The 24,298-nt window shown below is 35.8% G+C and overlaps 1 protein-coding gene across 2 annotated transcripts in view; it reads left to right on the top strand.

Moving 5' to 3' along the window:
* Positions 1 to 24,298, top strand: part of LOC107139454 (regulator of G protein signaling 7 binding protein) — a 99,223-nt gene that overhangs the window by 45,388 nt on the left and 29,537 nt on the right. For both annotated transcript variants that reach the window (XM_048806105.1, XM_048806107.1), the window contains exon 3: positions 19,597 to 19,727. In XM_048806105.1, the coding sequence (XP_048662062.1) occupies positions 19,597 to 19,727 (131 nt within the window). The remainder of the gene's footprint in view (positions 1 to 19,596; positions 19,728 to 24,298) is intronic.

Genomic DNA, 24,298 nt, shown 5'->3' with positions numbered 1-24,298 from the left:
TTATTAAAAACATGAGATGAATTGAAAATCAGACCAAAAAAAGCAGGTAAAAGTACCAAGAATACTTGGAAACAAACTCAAATTCCATAAATGAAAAAACTATGACTGTTAAAATTGAAACTTAATAAATAGCAGAAACAATAGTAGAGGGAAGGCAACAGGGGAGTAAAGAAGGGAGAGGAAGGGGAAGTACAGGGAACTGAATTAGAGCAAATTATATTTCATGCTTTTATAATTATGTCAAAATGAATCCTAATGTAATGTATAACTAAAAAGAACTCATAAAAAATAAAATAAAACCTAATATGGGCTGGGGATGTGGCTCAAGCGGTAGCGTGCTCACCTGGCGTGCGTGTGGCCCGGGTTCGATCCTCAGCACCACATACAAACAAAGATGTTGTGTCCGCCGAAAACTAAAAAATAAATATTAAAATTCTCTCTCTCTCTCTCTCTCTTTAAAAAAAAAAAAACCTAATGGATGAATTATACACAGCTAAAAGGAATAAACTGGAACATGAATCTGAGGGAAATGACCAGAAATAGGGAATGATAAAAATACAGAAAATATACGAGACATGAAAACTAGAATGAGGAAGTTATAGTTCTTGTAAGAGTTTCAAAAAGAGAAAATAGGATACCATAGAACACCAAGGAAGGTCTTTAAAGCAATCAGATAAAAAAGATTTTACCTATAGAGGAAGTACAGTTAAATGGGAAGTAAGTTTCTCCACAACAAAAATAGAAGCCTTGTGACAGGGGAATAAAATGTTTAGCAGACAAGGGACACTTAGTAAATGAGCAATAAATCTTTCTATACCTCTCAGTGGATTTTGTTGTTGTTTTTGTTGTTGTTGTTAACTAAATGAGTCCTTCACAGTTTAGACAAGCTTGTCTTACCCAATGCAATCCAGTGTTTGCATTTCTGTTTTGTTTCAATGGCAGTTTAGTTCTTGTATAGTTGAACATGCTGATCTTAACTAAAGTTGCTTAACTTCAAACAAGAAACCATAGGCTAAAATGCGGTAATATTTTAATGCTTCAAGGAAAATACAATGGGAAAAATTGCACTGAAGTCCTAGAGGATATAAATCAGAAAGAACTTAAAGAATATTATAAAATCAATAGAAACTATTACCAGAAAAAAGGTTTAGCTGGGATTTAATACCAACAACTTCAGCTAAAATGCACAAAAAGGTAGGGACAGATGATTGAAGTAAACAAATACAAGCAAAAATATTCAAGTCTATTATTTTTTTTAAAGCACACAGTGTATAAGAAATAGAATTCTACACATTGAAAAGTAGCAAAATGTCAAAAAGGGAAAACATCCAGTTCTGGTAATTCTTTAATAACATTGGTACACATATATTGCTAGAGACATTGAAATTTAAATTTACATAATTAAAATTTAAAAATTCAGTTCCTCAGTTACATTAGTCCATTCTAAGTACTCAGTAGCCACATGAAGCCAGTAACAACCATATTTTTCAGCACAGAAGAATACTTCCACATTAAAGGAAATACTATTGAATGGTCCTATCTACAGGGTTGAAGGGTTGTTGAGTGTGCACAACTTTCATTCTACTCAATCCTTTAAGTTGTTCTCTAGCAGTTGTGTCAACTTACCTCTCCATTGATCAGTATACTGCTTTATCTCTTCTTGAAAATTAATGTTTTCATATTTTTATTTTTTAGTCAAATAAATATGAAATAGTATATCTCACTGAATTGAATTTGCATTTTTCCTTACTAGTAGTGAGATTGAGTATTTTTTTTACATATTTACTTGTCTTTCATATTTCCCCATCTGAATTTCCTATGTTTTTCTCACATTACCATGTTGAAATTATTTAAATGGAAAAATGTTTAGACAGAGTGTTTTTTTTAAAAGAAGCCATTCCTCCCCCAACAAAAGAAAACAGTCCCATAATGATTTTAATTATGTAAAAGAAGATATTCACATGACTAAAGTTTAGAAAATTCAGTATGATAGTTAAGTACATTAGACTAGTGGGATTTGGGGTAATTTACTTTTCACTTAAAAATTATTTTAATGTTATCATAATAGTATTTTCTCATTTTCAAAGGACAAAACAAGTTTTGCTTGAGATTTGGGAAAATTGCTCCACAACTTCTTACTCTTTGTTTTCCAAGTCTTCCTCTTGGCTCCATGTAGACTGAGTGATGTTTTTCTTTACCCCTGCTATTGTTTTTATTTGATGTTTCTCCCTTCTGATAGAACACTGTGTGCTTGACCTAAAAAAAACAAAACAAAACAAAAAAAAACCTATGTGTGTGTGTGCATGTCTGTGTGTGTGTAAAAAAATCAAAATATAGTGGTGAAAGGAGAAAGATATTTCTTTCTAGATTTGTATGTTTATTTAGGCAATATGTTTAAGTTGCAATGGAGAATGCATTTCGTAATTCATAGCAGAGAGATGACTTTGTGCATACTGCTGGAGATTTCATTTATTCATGTTTCAGAAATGGAGTTTATGCATACACCAATACTTGGAATTCCAATTAGTCAACTTGGAAAAGAAAGACATTCTTTAAAAATAGAACTGCACTGTTCAAGAGAAAGAGAGGAACAGAGAAAGAAATTGTAGTATAGACATTAAATAGAAATTAATTTCTGCCCACCTAACTCCTGGGGAAGGAATGGGCTGTATCTATGAGATGCTTCACTACTACCAGCCTGTGCAAACTTCCACTGGTGAACTGTACTTAAGCTCCCCCACAAATCCAAGCAGATTTGTCCCCTATTGGCTATTTTCTTCTTCCCGGCTTCTTGCTGTTGTTTTTTCAATTCTGCCCAAACCAGAACCAACTTTTCCAAATTCCCTGCTACTCTCGCTGAATGATGTCTCTCATCCTTGGTACAAATTCTCTTTGCATCCGGTCCAGATAGTACGGCCAAGATTTTCACCTTGAATAAAACAAACAGGAGGGGTCTTTATACCTTTCACTGAGACTGCAGGCCCAGCTGATGCTTCGAACTGACACCCTTCCAGTAGTTTTCATCAGCTGTGGGAACATTAACCATCTGTTATGGATCTCTTAAATTTTAGTAGAGTGAGCAATAGCACACCTGTGCATATCCTCTACCTTTCCCATTTGCTTCCATGTGAACACTCCTTAAAGTGATGTGTTTAGAACAGGAGGCGGAAAGTCTGTAGTTATTGGTTTTGCCCTTGCCCTTGCCTGGAACACTGCCACTTTCCAGTCATCTCACCATTTGGGGCTCTTTGCTAACTCATACGCTAATTTGTAAAGTGGGTATTGCTGCATTGTCTTCCCTTTGCGACATGATGTCAGTTCATAGTAAGCCAAATGAGATGTAAATTCAAGGACAAGAAATGAAAGAGGCCAAAACAAAACAAAACTTGTAAAATTTTTAAATCAGGATAAAACCTTTCCGGGTAAAACCTGGAGTGCAAACCAAATAGGATTTGCAACCTGAATGCACATTCTCCAGGAGACCTTGAAGAATAATCTGCCAAGCAATGCTTGGCTTCTTAGGGGTGCTCATCATGCTGGATGCCATATCACTGTGGTCCTGGAGCCTCCTGTAGTCTTCCATCTGCTTAAGTTTGAGTTAAGGTGTGGATTTGGATCTACTTCCTAAGATTTCTCTAATGTGTATTCTGAATGGCATCTGAAAACATTTTCTCTCCATGTGTTCATTTGGAATGTACTTGGATGTTTACTGAAGCTGCTCTTTGCTTAATGGAATTAGCTCTACAGCTATGTGTTATGTATGATTTGGGCCTAGAGGGTCATCTGCTTCAAATATCAACCTTACCATCAGCACACAATATTGCTTCTTTCCCATGGATGCTGGGATGCTGGGTGCCTTCTCACCTTCAAAAATTTTCTTTTAAATGTATCTTTGCTGACACCTCATATTTCAGGCTCTTATCTGATGTTAATGGATGGAAAAGAAAAGCATGAACAGGACATGGGAATAAGAGGGATAAAAGCTCTAATGGAAGAGTTAAAAGAGGGCAAAATAAGTTTTCCTCATGCAATAATTTTTTCAGGTGCTGAGACTCCTTCCAACAGTTAAATTTTGTTTAGACACTGTATTATTTCATTGACATACATGTACATGACATACATATTGGTATTTACACAATCAAACATAAACATGGGATCTTTAAAAGAAAGAAGTAATTTGTCAACTGAAAATATAATGAAATTATATTATGGTTGGGATAGACTAAGCCAATGATTCTCAAAGTATGGTTTCCATTACTTTAATGGAAAGTAAGTTACCAATGTTTATAGCAGCTCAATTCACAATAGCTAAACTGTGGAACCAACCTAGATGCCCTTTAATAGATGAATGGATAAAGAAACTGTGAGATAGATATATATATACACATATACATATACACACAATGGAATATTACTCCACATTAAAAGAGAATAAAATTATGGCATTTGCAGGTAAATGGATGGAGTTGGAGAATATTATGCTAAGTGAAATAAGCCAATCCACAAAAACCAAAGACCAAATGTTTTCTCTGGTATGTGGATACTGATCTATAATGGAGGGTGGAGATGGAATAACTTTGGATTGGGCAGAAGGGAGCAAGGGGAGTGAATGGGTATGAGGGTGGAATGAGATGGACATTATTATCCTAGGTACATGTATGATTGCACAAATGTTGTGACTCTATATTGGCACACTGTACAATCAGAGAAATGAAATGTTGTGCTCCATTTGTGTACAATAAATCAAAATGCATTATGCTGTCATATATAACTAATTAGAACAAATAAAAAATTAAAAAATAAATTATCAGGCTCCACCCAATATCCCCTGAAATGGAAACTCCAGGGACAGAGCATTGCATTCTATGGTTTAAGCAAGCCCTCCAGGTGATTGTGATGCACATTTAAAGATTGAAAGTTTCAAGCTAAGCCTATGAGCATCAAAGTGACATGTGCAAAATAATCTGATAACTTTGATCTATGACTTTATAATTCATATTCTCTTTTTCTAATTTCTATTTTTGTGCATTAAAATATATTTAATAAATCAAAATGCATAATTTCTCAATAAACCTATATTGCATAGTAGAAGTGCATGTTAAATTTTTTTAAAATTGGTAGGAATGCATGATATGCAAAGTTTGGATACCAGTTATCTAAGTATAACATTTAAAAACTTTTCTGCTCCAAATCCAACTGAGCCATTAGACGCAGGGTTATATATTTGCATTAATGCATTTATCTCACTTCTTGCTTCTACAATACTCTACAAATAATGTGCAGTACAGCTTTCTCCTCTTGTGAAGAGAATTTTCACATTCCTGGTAAAGAGATAAGAAGGGCCTTTGCATTGCATCCTGGATTCTTGTGGGAGAAGAAAGTAGTGATGGCCCATGAAGACCATCGGTGCTGCCTTCCCACTTCCCACTCAATGCATCAACATTTGTGTGCAGCAAAGGGCACAAAGAGCTAGAAGGAGTGTTGTATGCCCAGTCCTTGTCATTTCCTTTTCCCATTTTCATTGCTCTGCTTAGATGGAGAAAGCCCTGGCGGGTGGAGCACCCTATTCTCTTTGGCAGTTTCTCCCGCTCCCCCATATACACCAGTTTGCACTAGTCTGGAAGACTGCTTCTGCTAGACGCTTGTGCCTCTTTTGTGTTACACATTCTTCTGAGCTAGGCAAAAAATATCATTGCACACTTATGATACATAGAAAATGAAGGAACTAGGAGTAGGGCTGACTTTTAAGCCACAATAATTCAGGGTCTTCATTTAAAAAAAAGTAGGAAAAAATTATTTATTACTCACATAATATTTTGCACATAGTATGTTCTCAATAACTATGCATGGGATTAATAAAAAAAATATATACTTCAGTTCCTGAGCATTCTGTGCAAGTAATGTTATATAGCAGTGAAAAGCATAAAAATGCATTTGAGTCTTGTCATTGTGCTTGCTATTGATGGAACCATTAGCAAGTCCTACAGCCTCTGTTAAGCCTCATTTCCTTCAATGTATAAATTGAGGATAAGGATAGCAAGTACCTCATAGACTCATTGTGTGAATTAAATGGGATGAATGTGCTTAGCATGGTGTCTAGCACATAGTGAATTCCCAGTAAACATCAGTTATGTAGTATTTTGCTAATTCGGAATCAAATGCTAAGAAATACCAAAAGCAGTTTACTGCCCTTGATTCCTTCATCAGTGAAGTTTATTAGCCTCTTTATTTTCCCTAGCTGAAGACTAATGATTCTTAATAATTTATACTGTTTTGAAAATCAAAAGTAATTCCTCCATTGGAGAGGCCTAAACATTGGCTAATCACTATCTCTTCCTGCCCATGTGTCTGTCTACCTGAAGAGCTACTTTTATTCCTGAACTGTTGGCAGAGGGGCAGAGTCCTTTATTCTGTTTCACCTAATGGCATATTTTACTTCATTATTAAGAAAGAAAGAAAAACTAACATTTTTTAACTCCACTGCAGAGCCATTTAGTCAAAAACTTGTTGGTAGTAAAATGATACCGGGGAAGGAATAAATAACTGCAGGTTTTCTATCAGAAAAATTAATTTCTGTTATAGGAGACTTTTCGATATGATATCATCAAATAAAAACACCATAGGATAATAATGGGAGTTTTAATGAACTCCTAAGAAAGGACTTTAGAAAAGGTCATGGTTTTATTTATGTTTTTCCCTAAATTCACTCTTTTGTGCATATAAGGAACTCAATAAACATTTGAAACACTAATTAAGTGGGGGATGGGGAGCCTACAACAGAAGTATAAGCATGTTTAGAGATAATAAGTAGAGTTACCTTCCTGAAATATGACCCTCATTTACTTGTTTTCTTCTATCCCATAGTTCCCATATATTATTTACCTTAAAACTTTTCAATAATGTTATGAAATAGATATTCCTCTCCTAGTTCAGTGTTTGAAGTACTAAGGGGTTAAGAAACAAGCCTAGAGTTACACAGTTGATTAAGTAATGAAATCAAGTGAGAAACCAACTCTAAACCATTCCTTACTCTGTTGGAGCTGAAAGATGGCCTTCCTGTTAATATCTTTCCTTCCTTTTGAGAAACCATGAACTACTGCAGTAGAATAGAATCCTCCTTTTAAAGTCCCATTACTGTTTCTTTCTTTCACTAATTAACCTTGCCCCTTTGAGGACACTATATGAACTACATGAACTCAAATCCATGGTCCTTCCCAACAAATGGCCCAGTGCCATTTCCAACAGTGATACTCAGGCAGGCTGGTGCAAGAGCAGGACTCACCATCTTCCACCATCTTCCACAGTGTCAGCCTTGAAATTTCAATTGGATTCATTTCAGTAAACATGGATGAAGAGCCTTCAGTGAGCCAGGCAATATACTAGGTGCTAGAGAAATAGAGATAATGAATAAAACTTCCTGCTCTTGGGGACACAGTAATATACAGAGTAAAAGGACACAGATGTCCTAAGATTCATTTGCCACTGCTCTCCTTTTGGAGAGCTTTTGTTTAGGGGTTGATAGTTTTCACTTTGACCTTGGAATTTTGTTTCCTTTTATGTGTTCCTTAGTTTTCTGAGCTTATCATTCATATCCAACAGAAAACAAACTTTCTCAGAGTGCCGCTCCCCTGACACCTCCTTCCTGACTGTCTCCCCCACTACTCCTTCCTCCTCTTCTCCTCTTTTGGGTAGCCCTCTTCCTAGAATTGGATGAAAAGTTGCTTTAGAAGTCTAGCACTGACACACATGTGTGATTTCAAACCTTGGACAATATATTCCTTGGTTAAAGTGGCAGGAAATGGGGAGGAAAGTGGGATAAGCTCCTCTAACACCTTTGTAGTGTATTACACATATCCGTCTCTCATCTGTGAATCCATTCTTGCACCCATTTATATTTTCAGCCTGAAAACTCTGGTAGGGCTTCTTAAATTCATCAACTAATTTTTCAAGTAAGAACATGTTATGAATTGAATTGTGTCTCCCATAATTCACATATTGAAATCCTAATACTTATTTGAAATACAACATTATTTTGGGGAAAACAAAAGGTCATTGCAGAAGTAATTAGTTTAGATGAGTTCATCCTAGAGTTATGTGAGTCACTGTCACTGATATCCTTATGACAAAGGGAAATATGGACATATATACACCAAAGCCTGTAAATATGAAGGCAGAGATTGTGGTGATGCTCTCATAAGCCAGGGAAACTCCAGTGATCACCAGCAAACCAATAGGAAGTAGGAGAGAGGCATGGAACCCTTTCTTCTTTGCAGCTCCCAGTAGGAATCAAGCCTGCTGATGTGCTGATCTTGGACTTCTCAGCTCCAAAACTGTGAGAAAAGTGCATTTATGTTGTTTAAATCACCAGTCTGTGGTCATTTGTTACAGCAGCCTTAGAAAACAAATACACACTACCTTTAGTTTCTTCCAAATGCATTTGCTTTGAAACTAAAAGGAAATTTTGGAATTAAAAAAAAAAAAACAAGTCTGTGGTGCTCTTTGGATGTCTTTCAAGATGATATTTACTTTGATTAAGGACCTCACAGCCTCAGACTCTTTGGTCTAAGCATTCCTGACCTTCTGTTTGTGATTAAGTTTGTTTCCCATTTCTTCCCACAGAACAGTCCATCCTCACACTTCACCCAAAGGGCATCAGAACATCAGTGCTGGAGTTGTTTTAAATTAGCATCATTCTCTAGCCAAATGAGTTAGCTCCCTTATTGCTCAGCTTTAAAATGGAAATTTAAGTTTGTTGAAATTGAAGTGGTTATTTTAAAGTAAGAGGACTAAAAATAACTCTATATTGTTAGCCAGTATCTGACCCTACCCCACTCTTAATACAGTTTCATATAACACCCTGCCACTTGTCATTTTCTGCCTCAGTCTACCCACAAGCATTGTAGTCAATTTGGTAAGTACAACTGTGGAAATATTTCCAAATATGTTTAGAACTATTGAAAAACAATTCAAGCTTCTTTATTATTTTCTTTATACTTCTTGGTGAAATGATAAACATGGAACTTTTTGGATTTTGATCAGAGGGCTTATTTTGTTTTGTATTTTTTTTTCAAATCTATGGCCTATTTTATGATTTGGACTCTTGATTTCAGCTCAAGAGATGTTGAAGCTTTGAAGTAATTACTATGGTTACGATTCACAATTTATCAAGAACATACAGATTGTGGTGAGCTTTTTATACATTCTTAAGTAATTACCATTTCTAGATCCCCAATTTTATGTTTCATATCAAGGCAAGTATTTTTTATCTGGGAATTCTATGGCACTAAAACTGATGCAAGCATCCACCGCAAACCTACCTCCCAAAATGTGGTTGTTTGGTGTGCTCTCTTTGTAGAGTGTTTGTTATTTACAGATGCTTCTTGACTTACATCCTGACAAGCCCCTTGGAAATATTGTAAATCAAAACTGCTTTTAAAAAATGGAATATCCTACAGGCTATAGGGTATCAGTTGTTTACCCTCTTGATCTTGTAGCTTATTGGGAATCATGGCTCAGGACTGCAGCCCAGCATTGCCAGCACACAAAAAGATCAAAATGTAAAGTTGGAAGTGCAGTTTCCCCTGAGTGTATTTTGCTTTCACACTAATCCAATGTCAAAAAATAATAAGTCACACAACTGTAAACTGGGAACTGTTTGTTACCTCATTCATTGGACTCTAAACCAACACTGATGAATCTAGCTGCAATAGGAATGACAACAATAAGTAAAGAGGCATAGAGAAGGCTGCACAGGTGTGAGGAGAACTGAGTTACAGGCCTGATGCCCTAAGATTTTCTGCTTTTAAAGAGAGACAGAAAATCCAGCTTGCTATGTGGATTCAAAAACAGAAGATTGATTAGTGCAGGCCAGACAAAACAAGTTCATGGGGAACTTTGGGTCATGTGACACTTGTGTAGAATCTCAGTTATCAAACCTTTACTACAAGTAAAACTTTACTAAAAGTAAAGAAGAAACTTGGACCAGCATTTAGGATGCTTCATCCTTATCCATGTGTGATCAAACTGGAATGGTGATCATGTACTGAGCTTTCCATGGATAATTTCATTTGTCATGAAATTATCCAATGACAATACAATCAGATGAGAACTGTCATCCCCATTTGATAGATAAGGGAACTAAGGCTCAGAGAGGTTAAAAATACCTTACAAAGGTTAAGCTCATGGGTGATGTGCTGCTATGTGAAAAAGTGGATTCTGAAGTAATGTATATACCACGTGTCCTCCTGTCTCCATGCATATTTCCCTACATATACATTTATATATTTACATTTTTTTTATCTGGAAGGAAATATACCATAATGTTAACAATGTTTTCCTATAGTATTAGTATCAGTCATATTTTTCCCTTTTTACTTATCTGCATAAAATGTCTGTCAATATGTATTTCATAAAATCATTTTGTTTTTGTTTTTTGCAATGCTGAGGATCGAACCCAGAGCCTCACACATGCTAGCAAATATTATACCACTGAGCCACATCCCCAACTCAATGATTTTATTTTATTTTTTAAGGACATTTATTTTAAATGGCAGTGTAGCCCTTCTTTTCTTATGTATACCTTTATTTTATTTGTTTATTTTTATGTGTTGTTAAGGATCGAACTCAGTACCTCACACAAGTTAGGGAAGCACTCTACCACTGAGCTAATATCCCAGCCCTTGTTTTATTTTTAAAGAGGGTCACAAGAAAAGAGACTGTAAGAAACCAATCCCTAATGGTGAAATGAAGCTGGTGATGACATAATAAGCCCTGTGATCCCAGCCTTCCACATAGATACATATCACACAGACACTAACTTTTAAAGGCATCTGAGGGATTGTTTCTTTGAGGACCTACTAGTGCCAGACAATCTTTATTCGAGGGATATGTAAGGTAAGCTTTCTGACCTCGAAGGCTTTACTGTCCAGTGAAAAATCTCATGGTAAAACATGGTATTTTCCATGTACGCAGATACAAACCTCTTCTATTTGCATAAAGCATTTGCTTTTTTGTTGAAAATAGCTCTTATGTCTGTCTAGAAATGCACATTTCCATATTAGCATAAGTGTCATCTTTTGACAGTTATGCAAAAAATGGAAATCATCATTGCATGCCAATAGAAAGACACAATAACACCCCAGGATCCTATTAGTGTATAGTATTTACAGACGAAAGGGAGACTCCTGAAAAAGGATACTGCAAAATGCTAAAAGAAAGAAAAAGAAAAATTTAACTCTAACTCTTCTCTGAATTCTTCATATGAATTAAAGCATAAACCAGAAAGCTAAGCTGGCAGTACTGAAACTCTGGAACATAGCAGAAGCTATATGTATTTGCTGTTATCATTATTAATATGATAAACAGATGCCACTTTTTCACCTTCTTTTTAAGCTCTCTCAAAGAGACTTTCTGGCTTCATTCTTTTGTAAGTATAGCAAACAGGATTTTAGACCTGTATGGTCATGTTTGAAATCCTCATGGTCTTCTATCACCTTTTTGTCTATCACAGTAGATAAAGGGTCTCTCACATGTAAGATTAGGCCTTTGGCACTGACAACCACAATGGGTTTGACAATTAGTTATTCTATAATTATGCAACTTATAGGAAGTAATTATTAAAATATGGCACAACTTCTCATGCTATTATAGTAAATGAGATAATGGAATAATTCCTTTTATCAAAAATTCTTTTTCATTAGTTGAATAAGTGAAGTTTGACTAGACCAGTTATCTCAGGTAATTGTAAAGCTGTGTCATTGTTTCTGGCAATATTGATGGAGCTTATAGTTTTACTGAAGAGAATTACAGTATCACTATACCTAATAACGTAGTTAAGAATCAAGGGCTAAGTACTGTCTAGATAAACCAAAATTTTACTATATTGAGCCCTAAACTTCTACTGGATAAAAGCAGGAATTAATTGCATGCTGTAATGAAATGACCCAGACTTTGGATAAATGAAAATTAATGAGTTGAATTTTTTCCAGTGTAACATGATAGTCAAGTGATGATTGACCTTTGATCATCATTAATATCAGGAAAAAACAGTAAGCCTCAGAGAAGTTTTTGATTTTTAAATGCAAAAATATAGGTTGAATGCTGTGGCACACACCTGTAATTCCAGCTTTTGGGGAACTTGAGGCAGGAGGATCACAAGTTTGAGGCCAGCCTTGGCAATTTAGCATGATCCTGTCTCAAAACAAAATAAGGGTTGGGGATGTAGCTCAGTGGTAAAGTGCCCCTGAGTTCAATCACCAGTACTACAGAAAGAAAAGAAAGAAAACTGAGATTTAGTAGATTAATTTGCCCAATTTTTAGAGACTAAAATTCCAGATTAAATTGTGGAAACACATATATGCTTCTTTAATTTAGATATATTTACATATATGTATGTATATAAATATATATTCTTTAGAAATAATTTGGTCTTAACTTTTTAAAAGCTATAGATATTCAGATATATAAATATATACACAAATTCATATGCAAATAAATACATACATTCATGTATATGTATATATTTATGTACTTGTATATTTATATGTAATTTTTTATAGTTTGGATCTTTATATATGTAAATATATGTATATGTTGTATATATTTTTGTATAATTTATATAACTTTTAAAAAGTATATATCTTTAAGGACTGGAATTGTAGATCAGTGGTAGCACACTTGCCTAGAATGTGTGAGGCACTGGGTTTGATTCTCAGCACCACATAAAAATAAATAAAATAAAATAAAGATATTGTGTCCAATCTACAACTTTAAAAAAAGAAGTATATATCTTTAAAAATTCACTGACTCTCAATATACACAGTGGGAAAGGGCTGTGTTCTTGCCATGTATTCTATGGTGCTGTGTTCACTCCAGCAATGACTCACGAATCTGAAACTCAGACTCCACCAGCTTTAAAAATTACAAGATCTAGTAAGACCTGAAGAGCTATTTGCAGACCCCATGTGATTCCCAATCAGATACCATAAAGGGGAAAACATCAAGAAAAGTAGAGGGGGAAATGGAGAGGCCAAGAGACTCTGCAGTCAGAAAGGGTAGGGAGGTGGTGAAGGGACCAAGACAGAATAAGAAAGACATCTTACTTTGAAGATTAATGAATGTTGCCTTGTCCATGTTGATTTTCTCCTGGCCTGGAAGCCTGGGCTTTGTGAGAGGTAGTCCTGTAGCAAGAGTGAGCAGGCATATTGTTCAGCTGTTAACCCCTTTGCCTCTTCAGACTCGCCACAGCTGGCACCTGTCATTCCCAGCTCTCCCAAGCATCACCCTAATCAGTACATTTAAGATAAATAAAAGATGATATGAAATTTAATAGTAATATTTTTAGTATTATTTCATTGTAAGTATCATAATGTCAGAAAACTGATGGGGATTGTTTATTTAGTGCTCAAATATAGTTTTTACTTTAAAATAGAAAAAAAAACAAGTAAGGCACTTGGTAACACTACCCATTATTTATTTCTCACTTCTCCCAAGGGGATGTGAAGAAATGGCAAATGGCAAAGGTCCTGACAGGGGCAAACTAAAAGCAATGGGAAGATGGAGACCAGAATGCAGCCCCCAAATTGTAAAAGGTGCCTGCCTCTATAAGCCCGTGGCCTTTCATTAAGGGGCTCATAGTAGCTGCTGAAAGAGAATTCAATTGCACTTCCGATTTCCTTTTGCTTCAAATTTCATTTCTGACTGAACCCGAACTGCTCCAGGGCAGAGTTTGATCCCTACTTGTGCTCATAGAGAGGAAGTCCTAGAGCCAGCCATATGCTCCAGTGAAATAATAGGCTGCAAAGTGAGGGGAATTACAGCAATTACTTTTTTGAAGGCTCTCAGGGGCACCAAACTTGCTAAGACTCTCTATGAGGAAAATACAGAAGGATTCCACCCAAAGCACAAGTTTCACAAAAACTCACAGGGGGAAGATAATGAACAAAATGAGACAGTGGGGATACTCAATAGTTATATGTAGAGGTACTTTGGAAAATGTCTTGTTTCTTTTCTCTCAACTAACTGGGCTTCTCTTTTTTCGGAAGTATACATTTTACATAAAAAAGCATAGTCATTTAATAGATATCCAGCATCTGTCTGTGTTTATGAATGTGGATTAGACTCTATAATTACCTTGAAGAATCTGAAACCTAGGATCATGCCCTCCTTTTCCCCTGATTGTCTATTGCTTAAACAGACCTATAATCAATAGGGACTACCTTGAGGAAATCTCCTTCACTAAAACCATATGAAGGCTGAACTCTGAAGTTGGCACAGAATTAGGTGTATTCGTATGTACCTAAGAGGAACCAGGGGGGATATTTGAAGAGACATCCTGGAGATCATTCAGTCTGCCATGTAATCTCTGATTCCTCCCTAGCCATTTGCTCTGAGAAATAAAGGATACCATTCCCTTCCCTCATCCCCCTTAGCTTCCTATGTCTTTCTTTGCCTTTTGGCTTAATAGACAAAAACGTAATTACTTCCAAAAAGAGAAACTTGGATATATTTGCTGCAGCAGGAGTTCTGGTTTCCATCTCTGCTAGCTGACAAATGCCATATATTTATCTGTCATCACTAAAATCTGCAAAATGTTGAGCAGTTGTCAATGGGGTCACTACCTTCTTTTCTCAGCCTAATGGGACATTTATTTAACCAAAGTCTCTATTTGAGAACTGCAAGCAAATAAAGAATGCTACAAAATAGTGGAAGATTTCAATAACTAAGGACTATATGTGAGCATAAGGCTAAGTAAACACAATTTTGATGTAAAATGGATTGCAGCCAACTTCTTACAATCCTTCACATTTTTTACTTGTTTTCCCACACATGATCTCATTTGATCTGTGCAGTAACTTTGAGATTCTTTGTATAGTTATTATTCCTGTTTCAGAGTGGAGGAAACTGAGTCTCAAGAAAAGTTAAAAATGTTTTTCCCTAAGATCACAATTCTAAGCAGTTAAATTAAATCTAAGTTTTCTGACTCAAGAACCCATTTTCCTTTCTTTGTCTTACTGCCTTCAACTAAATACACAAACGGACTATCAAAGCAACAAACATTTTGCTGGTTTTTAAAAACCTCTTAGCGGCTACACAGACAGCCAAAGTCTGGCAACCTTAGTGAAAGAGCAGACAGATGCAGGGCCAAGACATTCCACAACTAAAATCCCAGTGTAACTCCTGAACTTAATCTTACAAACCATAAATCTTCCCAGATGTTTTGTTCAATTTATGCCATGTAGTTTTGGGGGGAAATGCAAATCCTCAGTGATTATGTAAATGCATACCACTGAGACTCCACCATTTTATTAATGTACTGCCACAGTCTGGCTGGGCACAAATGCCGCAGTCTGGCTGGGCACACAATCACGAGCCACCACACAGCTTGTAGATTCAAACAGCAACTCTTTATTCCCGAACTCACACCAGCCGTCTACAAACACGTTCTGGGGAAATCCACGTTCTCTGCCCAAATCCACATTCTCTGCCCAAAATCACCTTCTCTGCCCAAATCCACCTCCACTGGGCTTCTATCTCCAAAATATACTGTCTGAATCCCGTGAGAACTCAAGGGGAACTCAGGCAGCAGGATACGCCCTATTCCCAGCAGGAATAATCTTAAACCTTAAACCTGGAACCAAAACCGGGAAAGCCCTAATCCGCCTTGGTCCTTGAACAAGGTCACCTACATTCAATGTCACTGCAACATGGGGTACGCTGGCAACGAAATTGTCATACCTACTTGGCTAATGGCTCCCGGCAATGTACTTGCTTTACTATATATCCACCTGTCTCTTCATCCTGTTATCCAATCAAAAATTCATAAAACTTTTCTGAAGTTGCAGACATCAGTAAATTTTACCTCTAAACAATTCAGCATGCATATCATTAACTACAGTTCAATATGAAAGTAAACTTTGTATATAATAACATATACAAATCTTAAGTGAAACAATTCAATAACTTAAGTGTACCATTCAGTACCCACCCATGTCACTCAAATCTCTGTCTAGATATGGAGTATCACCCTCATCCCACAAAGTCTCCTCATTTCCCTTCCCAGTCAGACCCCAATACTATTTGAAGATTTTTCTCCAGCAATTACTTTTACCTATTCTAGAACTTTGTGTGAATGAAGTTTTATCTTACTCTTTTGTATAAGGATTTTTTTCACTGAAGATGAGGTTTTGGTGATTCATCCATGTTATTTTAAAGGAGTCAACTACTTTTAATTGTTGAGTATACTGCTCTGTTGTAGCAATATACTAATTTCTGCAACCATTTTCCTCTTGACAGACACAGAGTCTGTTTCTGGTTTGGGGTGATTCTATGATGAGTACTAGGAACACTCATGTAGATTCTACCTATGTGTTGATGTTTTCATTTCTCTTGGGCAAATATTTAGAAACAGAATTGCCAGGTCATAGGATAAGTGTATATTTAGTTTTGTAAGAAACTTCCAGAACTTTTCTTCAAAGGTGTTGAACATTTTAACTCCCACCAACAATATTTGAGAGTTTCTGTTCTTCTACATCATCACCAACATTTGGTGTTATCATTTTTATTTTATCCATTTGGGCAGGTCTCTCTCATATTACTTTTTGAATTATAAGAATATTCACATTGAAAAGAGTCTCATTTTCAAAAGGGGATTAAGGCAGTATCTGTGTTCATGTCCTCTTGTTACTATAGCAATTTGGGTTTCTTAAGCTGTATAATTCATTCATTAAATCCTGATTCTCATCCTTAAAGAGTTGATTGAAAGCAGATTCATAATTCAGTGTCTATTTTAAATGTTCTGGGGTTTAACTTTAGCCCTGAAACTTTGTCAGAACTAATTTTCAGGGGTTTTTTTCCCTATAAACACTGAAGCTTTGACATTAATCAAAATGGTCAGGTTAGCTCTTGACTTAGACTCAATAGAAAAATAAACAAATAATCCTAACCTTTGATTGAATTAAATGAGCATTACCTCAGGGTAACTCTCACAGACCTAAACTTTGAAGAGTGAAGCTTTTTAGAGCAAACATAGTATGTTGTCAAGACACCTTCAAGCTGGATTTCCACAGGTCTAATTTTATTACAATTAAATATTTTCTTGGGTTTTGTAATTTATCCCTAAGATAAATTGATATTTTTTGGCTTTTTGCCCATTTTCATACTTCAGCTCTTATTCATTTGTTATGAAAATAATTTAATGTATTTAATCCTTCTCAAAAATTCTTTTCAGTTCACTGTTTATAACATTAGACATGCTATAATTCACTGGACAATGTCTCTGGATGCACTTTTAGTAATCAGTAACAGTGATGTATGTTAGAGCTCTAAAATGGTAGATATAAATTGTACAAGTGCAGAGATTACTATATGTTGCTCTAGGCTCCTGAAACGCTAACATAAAAGATATCTTAGCATTTCCACTGCTCTTTAACTAGTTCCTATAGGCATACTTCAATCTTCCAAGGTATGAAAAGCTAGTATATGAAAGAATATGTATGAATGTTTTAACCAGAGATTTAAAATTTTATCTTTAGCATCAATTAATTTTTTAGGCAGATTATATATCTGGTGGTGTCTCTTCTGTTCCTTCCCATAACATTTTTTGAGGGGCAGAGTAGTTTCACAGTTTCTAGATCTCCATGGGTTATAGAGGCATTAAGGAGATGTCACCTACAGAAACGTTTTGAATAGGAATCTGTTCCAACTTGCCTTGCCTTTTCTCAGAGTGTTTACTTTATTTCTCTCTAGTTGTAAAATAATAAAATATACTGGCCCTTAAGATATGTTAACACAGTAGTCATTTGATTAAATGTCATCTATATATGAAGTTTGCATATTTTTGGAACTAAGCCACTAGGCACATATTTTGTAACTCTGAAAATAAGAATACCCCATGGATTGGAATGAAACTGTACTGGCTAATTGTCCCACACATAAAATGTGCAATACATACAACAGATTTTTTTTATAGGGTTCTGTTTCTTTTTTCTTTAATCTGCATATGAGCCACCAGGACCAGTACTATGCGTAGGTGAAAACAGGCAGCTGCAATTGGGATGATGAAGCAGCATAGAGAAGACCTGCCTGCCTTAAAATATTCTTCTCCTAGTGTGCCCTGGGAATAAGACATTATCTTCAGATGTTTCTATGAAAAGCAATCTATTAGCAGATAACATACCAAGATCACCTTTTATTATGGGAACTGTTAATTCCTATTAACCATTCAGAGTTTAGAAAGACCATCAGGGAATGGAACACAGAGACATTTCCAAAGGCTGAAGATGATTTGAAATAATGAGTGTGTGTGGCTGGTGGCATGTGCCTAGAGGAAACTCCTGATGGAGAACTTGAAAGTAGAAAACACCTGTGGGAGGAAGCCCTGCAAGAAAACCTGAGACCTTCAGCCCAGATCACAGCCCAGACCCAGTGTTGGTCTAGGGCTGGATCCATGAGAAACAAATGAGAAAGTAAGGTAGTCTTTTAATTTCCAGATAAAGCCAAATTTAGCATTCAAGTTCTCTGAGGCACTTTATTCTGTCTGACACAGGAAAGACCTGGGATGACTGTGGCAAAGAACTGTGAATATTCCTGCACTGCATAAGCCATATGGTTCAACTCTTTGCTCATCAACTAAGCATTGGAACTGAAGACTAATTGTCATTGTCATGTGCAGTGTACATACAAATTATTTTTGCTATGATTTTAGAACTTTTATACAATGAAGCCACCTTTTTGTTTCTAATAATTACTCCTGACATTCACCACTGACCCATTTAACAAAGGAATCAAGTCCAGATACTACATTGTTTAATAAGACTTCATTGCATTTTAAATGAATGAGGATAGAAGTAAAGACAATACATTAGAACACATGACAGTTCACTTTCAGGCTGGCTTTCGTCTAGAGTCTATCTTTAAACTTTAGCTTTTTTATTTAGTTTACATTATACAGCATATTCTATTTTGTTTGGAAATAATAGCTTAGATTATTAAGAATAATTATTAGAACTTGATTATTTTTCTTTTCTCACAAAATTTTTATTTTTCATTAATAACCTTGGGATTTTCATAAATTAGTCCTAGAAAACAATACAAGAATATCGTTAAGACACAAAGAACCTTGATAAAAATAATTTGTAAATTAGCACTCTAATTATATTATGCTGGTGCCCTAACATTAAAGAGTTGTCTTATGAACGTTAATTTAATAGAGTTTGGTAGTTTCTCTAAAAACAAGAGTTTTTTTATCTCTTTTTACAGGCTAGGATATTACTATGCTTTAAGTATATTTTGGAAATTTGTACAAATGGCTAAATTGAAAATGTCTGATATTCTCAATTACTTAAAGCATTTATGATTTTAAGCTCCCAGAAGAAATCTGCTACTGAAGGGAGGAAAAAGTAAGAGCAGTTAGTCAGAAAAATACTTATATAAGAGCTGTCACATCAATTATTGGTTTGAAAGCAGTAAGCCCTATATTTCAGACTCCAGGCTTTAAGGAATCCTTATTGAGCATTTTCCCTTTGCATAGCTGAGACAAATGGCTGATAAGTGAAATCTTGAGACTGTTCACAGCTTTTCTCTTTCATTCTATTGCAGCCCGGAAGATGGTGAGATACACCCAGAAATCTGTCGGCTTTATATCCAACTGCAGTGTTGCTTAGAAATGTACACAACAGAGATGCTAAAATCCATTTGTCTACTGGGGTCTCTTCAGTTTCATCGAAAAGGTATCTATGTTTAATAGATTTCAAGAAACACTGAGGAATGTTAAACAAAGCTAATCTTTTGCCAAGTGTTTATGTACACTACATACTCATCTACACACAATTAGAATGAATTTAAATTTTCAGAAAATGCTTATTATATGAATTAATAAAATGTCCATGTCACTACTGTGTAAGAGAACACTAATTGTTTTGAACAGAAATTATGGTATAAAGAGTTTTTAAATTACTCTTTTACCACTTGTGAATATAAATTTCAATAATCAGCAAAGCAGCAAAAATATATAATGAACTTACCAGGGTAGTAAATGCTATCTGAAAGTGCCATTATTTTATTTTTCTAAATGAATTAAGTTTCAAGAAGACAAATTACATATTGGATCCCAAAGATTTAAAAATGGGGGGAACTCAACATATAATAGGAAGGCATATGAGTTATAGGAAATATCCTTCTCTTGTTGAAATCATAAAGGGAATATATAGGCTTAAATAACTGTATCCTCCAGAAGTGGCTGTGGCTTCAGTGTGGTTTGATCAGAATTCTGACTCCCATTTGGAGTGATGCCTTGCCTTCTGGGTGTTGGCTTTACCCTTAATCTGGCTTCTCCCACACTAGCAAATTAATTGCAGTAGTTCCAGTCATTACCTCAGCACATCACATGCTCTATAAAGAGAGAGAACTTCTCCCAACTCTAGAGAAAGGTGCTGAGTTTCATCCTGGTTGGACAAGCTCCAGGCCTGAACAATAGGTAGAGAGGTGGAATTCCACTGGTTAGTTTAGGCAATCAAGGCCCACTTATAGAGGTAAGAGTGGAGTTAACTCCACCCAACCAGCACTATTACACAATGGAAGAGGCTAGAATGATATTGGTGCTATAGAGGAAGCCAAAAGTTTCCATTAATAGAGGATTTGACCTATATTTTCTTTATTCATTGAGCAGTAATTAATTACTGGGACCCTTTCAAACAGAAACTTGTTGTGCTTCAACTCAGGAGAATAAAAGAGTGTGTGGAAGGTAATCCTGGGCTGCGATTTAGATTCAGAGATGGTAAAGTTCAATGAACTCAGGGAAGGAAAAAAGATATTTCAGGTGAAGATTCAGTTAAAGGTTTGAAATCATATAAGCATAGCCATTTGGGGAGAACAAAATGACATGATAAACTACTTGCAAAAATCAAATTTTGTATACACACATATACATAAATGTATGTTCACAGCAGAACTAAAAACAAGATTATGCTGAATTCTTCCTAAGACAGGGAACATTTTCTCAATATCTTAATATTATTTCTTTTTCTTTTTAAAGGCTGATCTTTCAAGGGTTTCAAAAATTTCAGTTTCCAAAATTGAATACTCACACACTCATATTGTCCAAATATGTGTCATTGGCCTAATGTTTTTACTTCTTAGTTTTCTCTCTCCCTCCCTTTCTCCCCACCAACCATAACATGTGTGTATATGTGCACACACACGTATACACACTCACACAAAAGCACACATTCAGAGTAGTATTTTTATTCTTTCTAATGACTGAGTAAGCTGGGTATAAATAGCTTTATTCCCCAGGTCCACATATAATATATCTGCAGAAATTGTTCCCTTTTTGCAGAACTTCTTTGCTGGTGAGATGTACTTAACACTAGGGACCTCCACTCTCACCCCATCCTAATTCTTTGGTTTGTGGCCTGATCTCCTGCCATCCTACTTTTTCTCTTTTCACAGTTGAGTTTTGAAAGGAAAATTCTTCTGTGCTAGTTCTCTGTTTAAAAAAGGATCCCCTCATCTATATTGCTTCCTTGTTATAGTTGGTGTTGAGCATCCAAATAAAAGCCATGCTGCATCTTAACTGGTGAGCCTGCTTGGTCTTCATTAACAATCTCTGTTTTGCCTTCATCCTGCTGCTTCTATAAAAATAAATAATAGTGGTGGTGTAGCTCAGTGGTAGAGCATTTGAATAGCTAGAAATTTCTGGAATGCTAAATGAAATACTAGCTCTTATGGGAAGGTTGGGATGATTCCATTAAAATATCATTTCAAATTTTACAGTCCTACTTTAATATGGCACATCCTTTCTATTTCTTTATTACTTTTATTAATTTCTTCATTATACCTAAGGAATTAACTCTATATTACTATTTTGGATTTCTGGGTTTTTTGAACTATTGTTGTCATATTCCTACCATTACGATAACACAGAAAATTCTGGTGTTATTAGGTTTTGTTTTTTCTTTGGTATCTTTGGAAACTGTAGAATAGCCTACGTCCATAGCTTCCAGCCAATACTCAATGAGTACATGAAATCTGCCACTGACTCTCTGGGAAGCCCTGGTTAAGGAAAAAAAAAAAAATTGGCTCCAGTGACTATAAACTATCAGATATCAATTGAGGTAGAAATTGGTCCACAGATACAGCACAAGAGTATTAAACTTTAAAGAGCTGAATTGGGGAAATTAAGAGACATGACATGTATCTTGACCTTGAATCCTGGAGTCCTTATTCATAAAAGTAGACAGAGAGTAATCAACAAGCCTAAGAAATCTCATTATGGCATGGGAAGCAAAGGAACTGAATGCCTCATCCTTATAAAACCAAGAAATGGGGGAGGGATAGAGAGGCAGACTCTGCAGATATGACATACCAAGCCCTGAGTCAAGATGTGAAACCAAGGAAAAACAGATTTACTCTAAGGGAGCAATGGGGCAGGAACCGAGGAATACGCAATTGCAAATTTCAGGCAAGATAGTAGAGATAGTGAAAGAAAGCATGCATTAAGAAATCAGCCTTGCCAGCCTCGGTGGCCCATGCCTGTAATCCCAGAGGCTTGGGAGGCTGTGGCAGGAGGATCACGAGTTCAAAGTCAGCCTCAGCAAAAAGCAAGGCACTAAGGTACTCAGTGAGACCCTGTCTCTAAGCAAAATACAAAAATAGGACTGGGGTGCAGTTCAGTGGTCGAGCGCCACTGAGTTTAATCCCCACTACCACCCCCACCACCCCCACCTCGCAAAAAAAAAAAAAAAAAAAAAGAAAAAGAAATCAGTCTCCTTTCCTCAGGATTGATATTTATATGTGCATATTAAATTATGTAATTTAATACATATGTCATGTCTTAGTACAAAGACCATTTATCCACTAGAAAGAAGTCTATCTACTGAGATCAAAGATACTAGTCTAGTTTTCTAAGATAATATACTCTTTATCCAAACAGTGCCTCTGATGTGGTTTCAGGCTAGAAACAGAGCATGTCTACAGGACCTCACTAAATTCCTTTTTTTGAGAAATCAGATAATCCCTGAGGTTCTGGGGAATAGTGGCTCCCACTGGAATTTGTAATATTCAAAATCTCTTTCTGCTTTGAATCTCCATCTGGTTTGTTTCTTTTAATGTTACAATGAAAGTTGGTATATAACATCCTTTACATAAGCTAATTTCCATTTCTTCTGTGAGTGTGGCTAAAAGTTGGCTGTTCCCCTCTCTACCTTTTATTTTCCAGCCAGGAAAGGAGAGGGATTTTAATTGAGTTACAAAATTTGACTTTACATGAGAATCTATACTGAAATCAAGTTATTTCATCATAATCTGCACACGTGACTTCTTTTTACATTTGTACATGTTCCTGGCTGCTACCAGAAATCCAGATAATGTTGCATATTTCACTTAGTTTTACAACTATATTGAGTAGTCATGACATGAGTTTGCTATTTGATGAGAAAGGGCACACAAGGTCACTCTAGAGGTTAAGGTCATGGTTTCTTTCTGGAAAAATGAGCCTCAAATATTTTTAAATCTTCTGAAGTGGGACTGAATTTAGTAATGAAGATTGTCCTCTAACCAGGCTCCATGGCACATGCCTATAATCCTAGCAACTCAGGAGCCTGAGGCAGGAGTATTGCAAGTTTAAAAACAGCCTCAGCGATTTAGCAGGACCCTAAGAAACTTACCAAAACCACATCTCAAAATAAAAAGGGCTGGGGATGTGGCTTAGTAGTTAGATGCCCCTGGGGTAAATCCCCAGTACCAAAAAAAAAAAAAAAAAAAATCGTCCTTGCCCAATTAAGCTAATTCTAATCATCCTTAGTCCTCTGCATCGTCTTCATTGGATCTTCTTGCTTGTTCCATACACTCTGCTTCTGAGTTTTTGCTGTCTCATAACTCTGAGAAATCTTTTATACTTTGCAAGATCATGCTATTGCCAAAGAAATGAAGAAAAGCATTACTAAAATGATTTTCCTTTTTCATGGCCAACAAAATTAAAGTAAATTACAGTGATGTGAGGTAAAACCCACATCATTTAATAAAAGCTATTGGGTTATATCAGGTAGCAAATGGCTCTGAAAAACTGTTTGTATAAGAAGATGACAGATGGGAATAATTTTAGTCATTTTGTAATTTCATATTCTAACACTTTAAGTTGTAGCTGGAGCATTACTTGACAAAGTCTAATTTCTATGTTTATGATGAAAAATAGTTGTTCTCACTTCATAGTTAGGTAAGAAATCTTTTCGCATTACTGAGTCCATGTATCACATTGACCATTAATGCCTATTTCCTGCCACTGGATACAATGAGATTACAA

The sequence above is a fragment of the Marmota marmota genome, unplaced genomic scaffold (assembly GCF_001458135.2).
Source record: "Marmota marmota marmota unplaced genomic scaffold, marMar, whole genome shotgun sequence".
Classification (NCBI taxonomy): Eukaryota; Metazoa; Chordata; class Mammalia; order Rodentia; family Sciuridae; genus Marmota; species Marmota marmota.
This window is presented reverse-complemented; position numbering and strand designations above follow the sequence as displayed.